The 15,256-nt window shown below is 44.8% G+C and overlaps 1 protein-coding gene across 5 annotated transcripts in view; it reads left to right on the plus strand.

The window, feature by feature from the left end:
* The window catches only part of LOC137375953 (cyclin-dependent kinase-like 2), a 197,917-nt gene that overhangs the window by 53,156 nt on the left and 129,505 nt on the right, over nt 1-15,256 (plus strand). For all 5 annotated transcript variants that reach the window (XR_010976103.1, XM_068043723.1, XM_068043724.1 and 2 more), the window contains exons 8-9: nt 998-1,145; nt 10,469-11,076. Coding sequence is in view for 4 of the 5 variants with exons in the window: in XM_068043723.1 (XP_067899824.1) it covers nt 998-1,145; nt 10,469-11,076 (756 nt within the window). In the remaining variant the exon portion in view is untranslated. The remainder of the gene's footprint in view (nt 1-997; nt 1,146-10,468; nt 11,077-15,256) is intronic.

The raw sequence follows: 15,256 nt of genomic DNA on the forward strand, positions 1-15,256 counted from the left end.
CAATCACACTGCTGGGAGTATACTATAGACCCCCAAACAGTCAGAGGGAGATAGAAGAGCAAATACGTAGCACACTTCTGAGAGGTACAAAAACAATAGGGCAATAATAGTAGAGGATTTCAACTTTTCTAATATTAACTGGGATACAATCAGCATAGAAAGTGTAGAGGGTGCAAAATTCTTCAAATGCATTCAGGAGAACTTTTTTAGCCAGTACGTAGCAAGGCCAAAAAGAGAAGGGGCAGTTCTGGACTTAGTTTTATGGAATGAAGCTGGGCAGATAGAAGGGGTGTCAGTGGGAAAGCCTATCAGAACTGTGCCCAGAGACCCAAACTATGAGCCAAATATGATGCCCTCGTTGGGTTTGTGGGGGGGTGGGGGCTGCGTGTAGAAGGAGCAGGTAACTCCACTTAGAACCCTCCCCACCTCGACTCCCTAATCATCCTCTTCCCTCCTACCACCTTTCCTGCTGCTGCAGCAGTCCAAGTGTGTGGTCAAGAGCCTTTTAAAAACAAAAGCCTTTGAGCAAGCCTTACGTGGGAAGGAGTGCAGCTGGATCCCTATGCCACTACACCTAGCAAAGCCTCTCTCTGTCCCACTTTCTCCACTGGTCATGATTAGCATCATCAACATCATCATCATGATGGGGGAGAAAGGAGGAAGGCTAAGGGCGCTAGAGATAATAATTGTTTCCTATTGTAAGGAAGCATCTGAGAATTGATATAATGAGGCTGGCAACCTGGGGACTGAAAACATGAAAAGCTTGCTTGGGCTGTGGGAGCTAGTTAGCTGGGAGCAGCAGACTTTGTTTCAATGAATCGGGGTGGTGGTGGATTAATTTCTGCAATTAACATGCATTAAAAAATTGAATCACCAAAAAAATGAATGTGTTAATTGCAGAAGTTAACTGATTGAATGACAGTCCTAGTAACAATTAGTCCACAAGAACTGAGGTTTGTTTGCAGGATCCCTTGAAATACCTTGCTTGTATTTGCAGATTTATCCCAGAGATTCAGGCTCAAGTTCTTAAGGATATGAAAGATAATCCACTCTTGATCAGAAAACGTAAAAACATCAGCAAAGAAATCACAGAATATGAAAAGATGATGTTAACTGTGAAACAAAGTGCTAAAAAGCATGGGAAGGTGAGAATATTTGTGTTCTTTTATAATAATAATTTCTAGTCTCTTGTTTGGATAAACATTTATTGACAGTAGTATTTTAAAAAGTACTGAATGGGCCAATCATTGCTGGGATGTGGGTTAGTATCAAACGCGACTGATGGCGAAATCCTTCTCTTTCTACTGGCTATAAGAGCCCTACTTGCTGTTAATCAAATTAAACAGAATCACAGAATTGTTACAGTGCACAGTATAAACTGAGAGAGGGGAATATGCAGTGAGACCTGGGTGTTCTTGTACACCAGTCGCTGAAGGTAAGCATGCAGGTGAACAGACGGTAAAAAAGGCAAATGGTATGTTGGCCTTCACAGCGACAGGATTCGAGTACAGGAGCAGGGATGTCTTGCTGCAGTTATACAGGGCCTTGATGAGGCCACACCTGGAATATTGTGTGCAGTTTTGGTCTCCTTATCTGAGGAAGGATGTTCTTGCTATAGAGGGAGTGCAGCGAAGGTTTACCAGACTGATTCCTGGGATGGCGGGACTGACGTATGAGGAGAGATTGAGTCGGTTAGGATTATATTCACTGGAGTTCAGAAGAGTGAGGGGGGATCTCATAGAAACCTATAAAATTCTAACAGGACTTGACAGGGTAGATGCAGGAAGGATGTTCCCGATGGTGGGGGAGTCCAGAACCAGGGGTCATAGTCTAAGGATACAGGGTAAACCTTTCAGGACTGAAATGAGGAGAGATTACTTCACCCAGAGAGTGGTGAGCCTGTGGAATTTGCTACCACAGAAAGCAGTTGAGGCCAAAACATTGTATGTTTTCAAGAAGGAGTTAGATATAGCTCTTGGGGCGAAAGGGATCAAAGGATATGGGGGGAAAGCGGGAACAGATTACTGAGTTGGATGATCAGCCATGATCATAATGAATGGCCGAGCAGGCTTGAAAGGCCGAATGGCCTACTCCTGCTCCTATTTTCTAGGTTTCTATGTTTCTATGCAGAAGGAGGCCATTTGGCCCATCGTTTCTGCACCGGCTCTCCATAAAGACAATTCCCTCAGTTCCATACCCCCACCTTCTCCCTGTAACCCTGCACATTCTTCTGTTTCATATAACAGTCTAATTCCCTTTTGAATGCTTCAGTTGAACCTGCCTCCACCACTCTCTCAGGCAGTGCATTCCAGACCATAACCACTCTATGTGCGAATAAGTTTTCCCTCAAGTCACTTTTGCTTCTCTTACCAAATACTTGAAATCTGTGCCCTCTCATTCTTCATCCTTTCATCTCTGTCTACTCTGTCCAGATCCGTCATAATTTTGAATACCTCTGTCAAATTACCTCTCAGCCTTCTAATCTCCAAGGAAAACAGTCCTAACTTCTCCAATTTATCTTCGTAACTGAAATTCCTCATCCCTGGAACCATTCTCATGAATCTCTTCTGTACTCTCTCCAATGCCTTCACGTCTTGCCTAAAGTGTGGCGCACAGAACTGGACGCAATACTCCAGCTGAGGCTGAGTCTTATACAAGTTCAACATAATTTCCTTGCTCTTGTACTCTATGCCCCTATTAATAAAGTCCAGGATACTGTATGCTTTATTAACTGCTCTCTCAACCTGTCCTGCTACCTTCAATGGCTTATGCACGTATACACCCAGGTCCCTCTGCTCCTGCACCCCCTTTAGAATTGTACCCTTTGTTTTATATTATCTATCCATGTTCTTCCTACCAAAATGAATCACTTCACATTTCTCTGCATTGAATTTCATCTGCCACCTGTCTGCCCATTCCACCAACTTGTCTACGTCCTTTTGGAGTTCTACACTATCCTCCTCACAGTTCACAGTACTTCCAAGTTTTGTATCATCTGCAAATTTTGAAATTGTGCCCTGTACACCAAGGTCTAGGTCATTAATATATATCAAGAAAAGCAAGGGTCCCAACACTGACCTCTGAGGAACTCCACTACAAACCTTCCTCCAGCCTGAAAAACATCCATTAACTACTACTCTTTGTTTCCTGTCACTCAGCCAATTCTGTATCCATGTTGCTACCATTCCTTTTATTCCATGAGCTATAAGTTATCTCACAAGTCTGTTGTGTGGCACTGTATCAAACACCTTTTGAAAGTCCATGTACACCACATCAAAAGCATTGCCCTCATCAACCCTCTCTGTTACCTCCTCAAAAAACTCCAGCAAGTTAGTTAAACATGATTTTCCCTGAAGAAACCCTCATTTGTCCATGTGACTATTAATTTTGTCCCGAATTATTCTTTCCAGAAGTTTCCTCACCACTGAAGTTAAACTGGGCTTATCTTTACACCCTTTTTTGAATAAGGTTGTAGTATTTGCAATTCTCGAGTCCTCGAGCACCACCCTCAAGTCTAAGGAAGACTGAAAAATTATGGCCAGTGCCTCCGCGGTTTCTTCTCACTTCCCTCAGTATCCTTGGATGCATCTCATCCGGCCCTGGTGCTTTATTCACTTTAAGTACAGATAGCCTATCCAATACACCCTCTTTATCAATTGTAAACCTTTCTAGTGTCTGAATTAGCTCCTCTTTCACCATTGCCTGGGTTGCATCTTCTTCCTTGGTAAAGACAGAGGCAAAGTATTCATCAAATACCTCAGCTATGTCCTCTGCCTCCATGTGAAAATCCCATTTATGGTCCCTAATCGGCCCCACTCCTCCTTTTACCACCCTTTTACTATTTATATGTCTACACAAAACCTTTAACACTAGCTGCCAGTCTCTTTTCATGCTCTCTCTTTGCTTCTCTTATTTGCTTTTTCACTTCCCCTCTGGACCTTCTATATTCAGCCTGGCAATCTGCACCTATACCTCACCAATCTTATTAACCACACTCCATGCATTCACATACATGCACATTAACCTTGATTTAAGCTCCCTCTCAGGTTCCCATCCCCTTTCCAATCTCGTTTAAACCCTCCCCAGCTGCATTAGCAAATCTCCCTGCGAGGATATTCAGTCTGGGGGTTCTCAATGGTATTTTCTACCTGGTATCTGTCATAAGCACCCTTTTTCTTTTTTATCTTAATCTCTACCTCTTATGTCATCCAGGGAGCTCTGGATTTGTTTGCCCTACCTTTTCCCTTCGAGGGAACATACCTTGACTGTGCCCGAACTATCTCTTCTTTGAAGGTAGCCCATTGTTCATGTACCAGTTTTCCTGCCAGCTTTTGACTCCAATTTATTTGGCCCAGCCTGATTCTTACCCCTGAAGTTAGTCTTCCCCCAATTAATTATTCTTACCCTGGATTGCTCTTTGTCCTTTTCCATAGTCAGCCTGAACCTTATGAAACAATGATCACTGTCCCCTAAATGCTTGCCTACTGATACATGATCCACTTGGCACACCTCACTCCCAAGAACCAGGTCTAGCAATGCCTGCTTTCTCATTGGACTAGCAACATACTGCTATAGAAAAATTTTCTGAACACACTTAGGAACTCTTACCTCTCACTGCCCTTTACACTACTACTATCCCTGTCTATGTTTGGATAATTAAAGTCCCCTATTATAACTACCCTATAATTTTTGCACCTATCTTTAATTTCCCTGCAAATTTGTTCCTCCACGTCCTTCCCATTAGCTGGTGGCCTATAGACAACACCGAGCAATGTAACTGCACCTTTTTTGTCCCTTAGCTCCAGCCAAATTAATTCTGTCCTCCACCCCTCTGGGACATCCCTTTTCTTCAGCACTACAATGCTGTCCTTAATCAATACTGCCACCCCTCCCACTTTTTTTCCCTTTCCCGTCTTTCCTGAACAGCTTTTATCCAGCAATATTTAAAATCTGATGCCCACCTTCCTACTCCAGTTCTCCAGCCACGTGTTCAATCGCTCAATTCTCCTATTCCCTTGCTCACTCGCATGTGGGACAGGAAGTAATCCTGAGATTACTGCTTTTGAGGTCCTGCTTTTTAATCGCCTTCCTAGCTCCCTAAAATCTGCTTTCAGGACCTCATCCCCCTTCCTACCTATGTCATTGGTGCCAATGTGGACCACAACCCCTGGCTGTTCACCCTCCCCCAGAAGAATGTCCTGTAGCCATTCCATGACATCCTTGACTCTGGCACCAGGGAGGCCACACACCATCCTAGAGTCACGTCTACTGCCACAGAAATGCCTGTCTGTTCCCTATCTAATAAATCCCCTATCACTACTGCTCTTCCACTCTTCTTCCTCCCCTCCTGTGCAGCTGAGCCACCTGTGGTGCCACAAACTTGGCTCTGACGGCACTCCTGTGAGGAACCATCACCCTCACCAGTATCCAAAATGGAAACCCGATTAGGGAGTGAGATCATATCAGGGGACTCCTGCACGCCCTACCTGGTTCTCTTAGACTGCCTGGTCGTCACCCATTCCCTATCTGCCTGCATGTTCCTAACCTGTGATGTGACCACCTCCCTAACTGTGCTATCCACATTTTTTTCCTCGCGGATGCATCACAGTGACTCCAGCAGCCGCTCAAGTTCCGAAACCCGGAGCACAAGCTGTTTCAGATGATGACACTTCCTGCAGATGTGTTTGTCTAGGACACATGGTGCGTCCATGACTTCCCACATGCCACATGCTGTACATTCCACTCGGCTGGGCTACCCTGCTATACCTTAACTTTACATACTGTTATAAGTAGAATAGCTTACCAGTTATTCACCAACCAGCTCCTTCCACTGCACTGAAGCAAGAACCAAATACTGGGAGGATGAAAAAAGTAGAAAAAGGGAGCACCTCCTTCACCAAACTCGCCACTCACCAAACTTGTATTTCCACACTCTGCTTGCAATCTGCACTCCATTTGCTGTCTGCACCCAGACCACTGTATTTATACTTTTTGAAGCTGAAACTGCAGCAACCAGATTGGACTAGTCAGCTACTTAACTAAGCAGCTTTTCTGCAGTCGAGCCTATTGATCCCTGCCTAAGACTGGAAGAAACTTACTTCACTTTGTTCACCCTACTTTACTTTATTCACCCTTTCTTCAACCATTAATCACACTCAGAAGAGTGCACAAGGACAGTTGGTTTGGTAAATATAAGTGTCGCACTGGTGCTTGGGGGAGAAAACCTTTTGAGTTAACAGGTAACAGCAGTAACACTAACTAGTTTTGCATCAAATAACAAACTGAGTCAGAAGGAGAATGAGATAGGAAAGCCGGAACATGGAAATATTCTGATGTGGTGAATTTTTGTTAACCATTTGGGACTCCGCCGCCCATAAAAAATGCATTACCATGCTTAAGAGTCTCTAAACCAAGCCACCAATAAGCCATCTCGAGTTGAATTTCTATTCACCTGATAAGGATTGCACATTCTCTGTCCTTAGGGTTTGTATCCCATTTATCAATGTCCAAAGAGCTTAGCTGCAGTTTAGCACAAGCTTAGAAATCCCCAAGTGTAGATGGGGATACTACTGAAATGTGTCCAGCTAAATCTACAAAGCTTAGCAGCACAGAGCACAGGTTAGCTTCCTGGTGCTTATTCAGCTTGGACCCTACCTTTTAGGGCATTGACTTGCATGATTGTTGAGCATAAAGTGGGAAGAATCAAAGTATTCAGTGACAGATCTACACTTCCTGATCCATTTAATGAGCCACGCTGGATACTACAGATCTGCCTGACTCAGGAATTTGTTTATTGAGTCTGGTGGGCAGGATGAGCCACAAGCACTGATATGCAGTCCACTCTGCTCAATCCAAAACTCTGTAATTTATAAATGCCACAGGGGAATGGTTTGGAGAAAAGAATTTTCTACTCTGTGATCTAGATACCTCAGATATTTTATAATATTGAAGGAATAGGGTCACATTTGTATTTTTAATAGGAGATTGATATTTATACAATTAAAAAGTGATCATTTAAGTCAGAGGATTGTATAATTCCACAATTATAAAGTATTTAGTACCAAAAAATGCAAGTATGTCAAATTGGCTGATTTAGATTAGATCCATCACTTAATAATTCACCAAAGTGAAATTTTAGCCAACTGGTTCGACAGAAGTAAAATAGTTTAAAACATAACTTGGATGATGAACTGCGATAACTATCAGAAGTGATATTTTACTGTGGCTTTAAGGTACAGCAGAGATAATTCTTCTTCTTTGGCCTCCTTGTCTCGAGAGACAATGGGTAAGCGCCTGGAGGTGGTCAGTGGTTTGTGGAGCAGCGCCTGGAGTGGCTATAAAGGCCAATTCTAGAGTGACAGACTCTTCCATAGGTGCTGCAGATAAAACGGTTGTCGGGGCTGTTACACAGTTGGCTCTCTCCTTGTGCTTCAGTCTTTTTGCCTGCCAACTGCTAAGTCTCTTCGACTCGCCACACTTTAGCCCCGCTTTTATGGCTGCCCGCCAGTTCTGGCGATCACTGGCAACTGACTCCCACGACTTGTGATCAATGTCACAGGACCTCATGTCGCGTTTGCAGACGTCTTTAAAGCGGAGACATGAACGGCCGGTGGGTCTGATACCAGTGACGAGCTCGCTGTACAATGTGTCCTTGGGGATCCTGCCATCTTCCATGCGGCTCACATGGCCAAGCCATCTCAAGTGCCGCTGGCTCACTAGAGTGTAAATGCTGGGGATGTTGGCCGCCTCGAGGACTTCTGTGTTGGAGATACGGTCCTGACACCTGATGCCAAGGATTCTCCGGAGGCAGCGAAGATGGAATGAATTGAGACGTCTCTCTTGGCTGACATACGTTGTCCAGGCCCCACTGCCGTAGAACAAGGTACTGAGAACACAGGCTTGATACACTCGGACTTTTCTGTTCCATGTCAGTGTGCCATTTTCCCACACTCTCTTAGCCAGTCTGGACATAGCAGTGGAAGCCTTTCCTATGCGCTTGTTGATTTCTGCATCTGGAGACAGGTTACTGGTGATAGTTGAGCCTAGGTAGGTGAACTCTTGAACCACTTCCAGAGCGTGGTCGCCAATATTGATGGATGGAGCATTTCTGACGTCCTGTCCCATGATGTTCTTTTTCTTGAGGCTGATGGTTAGGCCAAATTTGTTGCAGGCAGCCACAATCCTGTCGATGAGTCACTGCAGAAACTCTTCAGTGTGAGATGTTAATGGAGCATCGTCAGCAAAGAGGAGTTCCCTGATGAAGACTTTCCGTACTTTGGTCTTCGCTCTTAGATGGGCAAGGTTGAACAATCTGCCACCTGATCTTGTGTGGAGGAAAATTCCTTCTTCTGAAGACTTGAACGCATGTGAGAGCATCCGGGAGAAGAAGATCCCAAAAAGTGTAGGTGCGAGAACACAGCCCTGTTTCACGCCACTCAGGATAGGAAAGGGGTCTGATGAGGCGCCGCTATGCTGAATTGTGCCTTTCATATTGTCATGGAATGAGGTGATGATACTTAGTAGCTTTGGTGGACATCCGATCTTTTCTGGTAGTCTGAAGAGACCACTTCTGCTGACGAGGTCAAAGGCTTTGGTGAGATCAATGAAAGCATCTGTTGTTCACGGCATTTCTCCTGTAGCTGGCGAAGGGAGAACAGCATGTCAATAGTGGATCTCTCTGCTCGAAAGCCACACTGTGCCTCAGGGTAGACACGCTCAGCCAGCTTCTGGAGCCTGTTTAAAGCGACTCAAGCGAAGACTTTCCCCATTATGCTGAGTAGGGAGATTCCACGGTAGTTGTTGCAGTCACCGCGGTCACCCTTGTTCTTATAGAGGGTGATGATATTGGCATCGCGCATGTCCTGTGGTACTGCTCCCTCATCCCAGCACAGGCAAAGCAGATCATGAAGTGCTGAAAGTATAGCAGGCTTGGCACTCTTGATTATGTCAGGGGTAATGCCGTCTTTCCCAGGGACTTTTCCGCTGGCTAGAGAATCAATGGCAGAGATAATTATACATATATTTACTTCACACAGGACAATAGTGTAGTTCATCTATCCAATCAATTCTCTTGTTCACTTACCATTTATAAAATTAGATAAGGGGACATAATCTTAAAATCAGAGCAAGGCCATTCAGGAGAGAAGTTAGAAAACACTTCTTCACGCACTGGGGGCTGAATTTTACTAGCTCCTCGACAGTGCAGGTCACAATGCGGGGGCCAGTAAAATGCTGTGAAGAGAGGCCCGCCTCGACCCGCGACGTCGAGAAGGGCCCGCCGCATATTACTGGCAGCGGCGGGGACCTCTGTGCGGCTGTAAATTAACATTTAACATATTTAAATAAACTAACCTGTAGGCAGCGGCCATCCCACTCCGATCTTACGGCCACATGGAGTTCCGGGCGAGAACCTGGTGGGGAGGGGGGAGTAATAAAATTTTCAGGGCGGGAAGGGTGGAGGAGCGGGGAAATCAATTTTGATTGGATGTGGGGATGGTGAGAAGGGGTTGAAGGGCAAAATATTGAAGGTTGCGGGGGGGATGTTCGGCTATGTGAACAATCAACTGATGGTCATTTCATTGCCTGGATTGACCATTGGGGAGGTTGGGGAAGGGCTTCCATCATTTATTTTTAAATGTATTACAAGTCGTTTATATTTACCCTTTAACAATTAAACTTATTTGTAAGGGATGCATGCTGTTCTTAGAGTGTGCCGCCACGATGTGCAGTGCGCTCATAATATTCAGCCCTGGGTGTTGAATGTATGGAACTCTCTCCCACAAAAAGCAGTCGATAATAATTTTAAAATCTGAGATCCGTAGATGTTTACCAGCCAAGGTTATTAAGGGATGTGGAACCAAGGTGAAGTTAGGATGCAATTCAGCCATGCTCTCATTGAATGGCGGAATAGGTGCTGGGGCTGAATGGCCTACTTCCTGTTCTATATTCTACTGCATAACCAGGACAGGGATCATACCATGAGAAATGGTCATAACTTCAAACCAAATTAGGAAACTTAAATTTTAATATTTGAGTATTGCTGAAAATAGAGACATGTTGTCGAAGCTTTTCATCTTGCACTCATCAGGACAATCAGGAAAAATTGAATTGCGTACTTCAGTGCAATGGCACCGGTGTGGTTGATTCATTGTTACACATGAGAATGTTTTTCCTCTTGATCTGAGCCTTAAATCAATAACCATAATTGACCGTCAACTGATTTTGCCTTTTGGAAAATTTCACTTTATTTTTTTTTAACTCCAGAGTGACTTCTGCAGCATTTATTTTTTTAAAAAATGAAAAAATGAATACTGGTTAACATTAAAAAAAAACTGATGTGTTCTGGTGGGTTTTTTTGTGCGTTTGAATATTTGAGATCAAAATTAATCCAAGGAACTCCAAAAGGACAGATCGTGTCTAAATTATTTTTTACACTAATCATACAGAATGCAATCTTCTTTTCATATAGGATGCAACAAAGGACAAGGAACCTAAAAGCAGGAAGTACAAACGTACCAGCTCAAAAGCGGAAACAATAAAGGCAGAACCAGTGGATCATCCGACTGTATGGAAATCTTCTCCAATGTCTCAGGAAGCCACACAGGGAAATACTTCTGAAGGAACTGAACAAAAGCATACAGGAGCCGACGGGAAGCATACAGGAGCCGACGGGAAGCATACAGGAGCCGACGGGAAGCACACAGGAGCTGAAGGGAAGCTCACAGGAGCCGACGGGAAGCACACAGGAGCCGACGGGAAGCACACAGGAGCCGACGGGAAGCACACAGGAGCCGAAGGGAAGCACACAGGAGCCGAAGGGAAGCACACAGGAGCCGAAGGGAAGCATACAGGAGCCGAAGGGAAGCACACTGGAGCTGAAGGGAAGCATATTAACTGTAACAAAGCAAATCCAGCAGTCACTTCTCTGAAGGATTTGAACAACAATGGGGAAGCTCTAAACACTACAACAGCTGCCAGCATTCCTCCAATTAGCATGCATATTGGAATGACTACTTCAATGCTTCCCAATAAAAATCCCAATACGGAAACCAATGATATTCCAGTGTCAAATTCAAGGTAACTACTCAGGAAATATGTTCTAAAACTCTATGATCATCAATAATATACCAGTCTATGAATAGATTTCTCTGTGACACTATTAATGACCTTTTATACAATGCTTAGTTGAAATTGCAGAGAGTTGTTAATTTGGCCAGCTTTACCTGTGACTTGCAGCTGGTTAATTTGTTGGCTGTATGGTCACATTGGTAAAGAGCAGGGGAGAACAAAACTATCAATATCCCTGTATAATAACATTCTTTGACAGTGGCCTTGGAGAAGGTCCCAGGTAAGGGAGGAAGTGTGTGGCACACCTGAGACAATGCCAAGGGGGAAAAAATCCTCCTCTCACTTTGATATACCACAATCCTCAGTGCAGCATTTTGTTGCATAATGTCTTATAACTGTATCGAGACAAAAAACATTTACTTCCTTCGCTGAAATTTTACAGACCCCGCAAGAATGGGCTGGAGGTGGGGGTGTAAAATTGTGTGGGAGTTGTGGGGGGTGTCACTCCCACCTTCCCGCCCCCGCTGGTATTTTACCAGCAGCCAGTGGGCAGCTCAAGCTCCCCCAGGAGGCCGCCCAGTAAATTCCAGTGGCTTCCTTGCAGGCTGAGGCGGGGCCCTCCTGATGGGGCACCCTGTGCTCCAGGGAGGGCTCCCTCACAGCCCCACCATCCCCACTGAAATACATTCCCTGCCCCCCCCACCTTAACCAACTTCCTGTGCCTCCCCAGGACCCGGCCGATTGTCCCTGGCGAGGCCCCACAAACTTATCTTTTTCCGGGGCCGGCATCCCTCTTGCGCCTCTCTCTAGCTGCAGTCCCAGCAGTGGCCACTGCTCCCGGTAGCGCTGCTGGGGATTGCGAGCTGCTGGCCTGCTGTTTGGCTGGCAGCTCCTGGAGGCGGGACTTTCTGCGTCAGGGGCGGAAGTCCCGCCCAAGGTAAAATAACGGTCTGGGCCACATAGAATCGTAGGGTGGCTCCCAGGCCCTGCAGAGGCGTGCTCGACCCTGACTTTTTGGCCGGTGGGGGGGGCCTCCCGCCCAATGTAAAATTCTGGTCCTTGTCGTTCATTTGAAGGCCTGTGTTGCAAAAACATAAACTATGTCCTTATACAAGGTTAGCTGGAGCAGGCCCTTATTTACTGGCTTAGTTGCCATTCTACTGACATGTAAGTTTTTTTTATTCATTCGTGGGATGTGGGCATCGCTGGCCAGGCCAGCATTTATTGCCCATCCCTAATTGCCCTTGTGAAGATTGTGGTGGGCTGCCTTCTTGAACCGCTGCAGTCCATATGGGGTAGGTATACCCACAGTGCTGTTAGGAAGGGAGTTCCAGGATTTTGACCCAGCGACAGTGAAGGAACGGCGATTATAGTTCCAAGTCGGATGGTGTGTGACTTGGAGGAGAACTTGCAGGTGATGGTGTTCCCATGCATTTGCTGCCCTTGTCCTTCCAGTTGGTAGAGGTCGCGGGTTTGGAAGGTGCTGTATAAGGAGCCTTGGTGCATTGCTGCAGTGCATCTTGTGGATGGTACACACTGCTGCCACTGTGCGTCGGTGGTGGAGGGAGTGAATGTTTGTAGATGGGGTGCCAATCAAGCGGGCTGCTTTGACCTGGATGGTGTCGAGCTTCTTGAGTGTTGTTGGAGCTGCACCCATCCAGGCAAGTGGAGAGTATTCCATCACACTCCTGACTTTATGGGCGGCGCAGTGGTTAGCACCGCAGCCTCACAGCTCCAGTGACCTGGGTTCAGTTCTGGGTACTGCCTGTGTGGAGTTTGCAAGTTCTCCCTGTTTCTGCGTGGGTTTCCTCCGGGTGCTCCGGTTTCCTCCCACAAGCCAAAGACTTGCAGGTTGATAGGTTAATTGGCCATTATAAATTGCCCCTAGTATAGGTAAGTGGTAGGGAAATATAGGGACAGGTGGGGATGTGGTAGGAATATGGAATTAGGGTAGTATTAGTATAAATGGATGGTTGATGGTCAGCACAGAGTCGGTGGGCCGAAGGGCCTGTTTCAGTGCTGTATCTCTAAAACTAAAAAAAAAACTTGTGCCTGTAGATGGTGGACAGGCTTTGGGGAGTCAGGAGGTGAGTTACTCACCACAGGATTCCTAGCCTCTGACCTGCTCTTGTAGCCACGGTATTTATATGGCTACTTCAGTTCAGTTTCTGGTCAATGGTCGCTCCTCGGATGTTGATAGTGTAAGCTCAATCCTGATTTAACCCTTTGTTTAGTCTGTTAAAATAAAAATCATTGATGTATCGCACACCCCTGCTCATCATAATGTCATCTAATACCAATCTCAACAGCATTTTGATATAACATATGAGTTGTTTACAACTTGCTATCCAATTGAAATACATCAAGTTCACTTGTATAACCCAGCTTGCTTATTGTATCTGCTTTATATGCAGATATAAACAAAACTACAGTTTGAATTCATATTTGTCGGTGAGGAATGTTGGAGTTGAAAAATGGATCACTATTCCACTTTGGCATCAAGTTAGGTACAAAATGGCCTAGATGCAGAGCAAAGGTCTGCCTACTCTGCTCTAAAAAATGTGCTTTTATTTCAACCACAGAAGAGCACCCCCACTACATCAATGTCACATTTCTGTCTCCCACACTTGCTGTCATTATTATCTCTCTGACTGAATTCACAAGCTTCAAGCCAGTTTCTGCCAAATGATGAACAGTTTTGTGCAAAGGCACCATATCCGATAGGAGCTGGATCGATACTGCCCCAAATTCTCCTCAAAGAGGACTTGTATAACTAGGAAAAAAGACTTTCACCTCATAAATCAGGGCTTGATTCAAACCCAGGTCTCAAAGTAGGAATATTGTGCAATGAGAAAGGATTAATTAACAATCTTGTTGTGCGGGGATCCATGGGGAGGAGCGGCTAAAACCTGATAGAATTCTTCATTAAGATGGAGATTAAAGTCATTGAATCTGAAACTATGGTCCTGAATCTAAATAAAGGAAACTACGAAGGTATGAGGCAAGAGTTGGCTATGGTAGATTGGGGAACTTTACTAAAAGGGTTGATGGTAGATAGGCAATGGATAATATTTAAAGAACGTGTGCATGAATTACAACAATTATTCATTCCTGTCTGGCACAAAGATAAAACCGGAAAAGTGGCTCAACTGTGGCTTACAAAAGAAATCAGGGATAGTATTAGATCCAAAGAGGAGGCATATAAAATTGCCAGAAAAAGCAGCAAGTCTGAGGATTGAGAGCAGTTTAGAATTCAGCAAAGGAGGACAAAGCGGTTGAATATGCGGGGGGAAATAGAGTATGAGAGTAAACTTGCAGGGAACATAAAAACTGACTGTAAAAGCTTCTATAAATATGTGAAGAGGAAAAGATTAGTGAAGACAAATGTAGGTCCCTTACAGTCAGAAACAGGGGAAATTATAATGGGGAGCAAAGAAATGGCAGAACAGTTAAACACATTTGGTTCTTTCTTCACAAGAAATGTGAAGGGAACCAAGGGTCTAATGAGGGGGAGGAACTGAAGGAAATCAGCATTAGTAAAAAAATAGTGCTAGGGAAATTAATGGGGTTAAAGACTGACAAATCCCCAGGGCCTGATAATCTACATCCCAGAGTACTAAAGGAAGTGGCCCTGGAAATAGTGGATGCATTGGTGGTTATCTTCCAAAATTTTACAGACTGTGGAGCAGTTCCTACAGATTGGAAGGTGGCAAATGTAACCTCACTATTTAAAAAAGGAGGGAGAGGAAAAAAATAGGAATTACATACCAGTTAGTCTTACATCAATAGTGGGGAAAATGCTAGAGTTTATTATAAAGGATGTGATAGCAGAACACCTGGAAAGCATAAATGGGATTGGACAAAGTCAGCATGGGTTTACGAAAGGGAAATCATGCTCAACAAATCTACTGGAGTTTTTTTGAGGATGTAACTAGTAGAATAGATAAGGGAGAACCAGTGGATTTGGTGTACTTGGATTTTCAGAAGGCCTTTGATAGGGTCCCACATAAGAGGTTAGTGTGCAAAATTAAAGCATACTGGCATGGATTTTTAAAAATTCATTCATGGGATGTGGGCGTCGCAGGCCAGGCCAGCATTTATTGCCCATCCCTAATTGCCCTTGAACTGAGTGGCTTGCTAGGCCATTTCGACGGCATGTACGAGTCAACCACATTGCTGTGGATCTGGA

This window comes from Heterodontus francisci, chromosome 12 (assembly GCF_036365525.1).
Source record: "Heterodontus francisci isolate sHetFra1 chromosome 12, sHetFra1.hap1, whole genome shotgun sequence".
In the NCBI taxonomy this organism is placed as follows: domain Eukaryota; kingdom Metazoa; phylum Chordata; class Chondrichthyes; order Heterodontiformes; family Heterodontidae; genus Heterodontus; species Heterodontus francisci.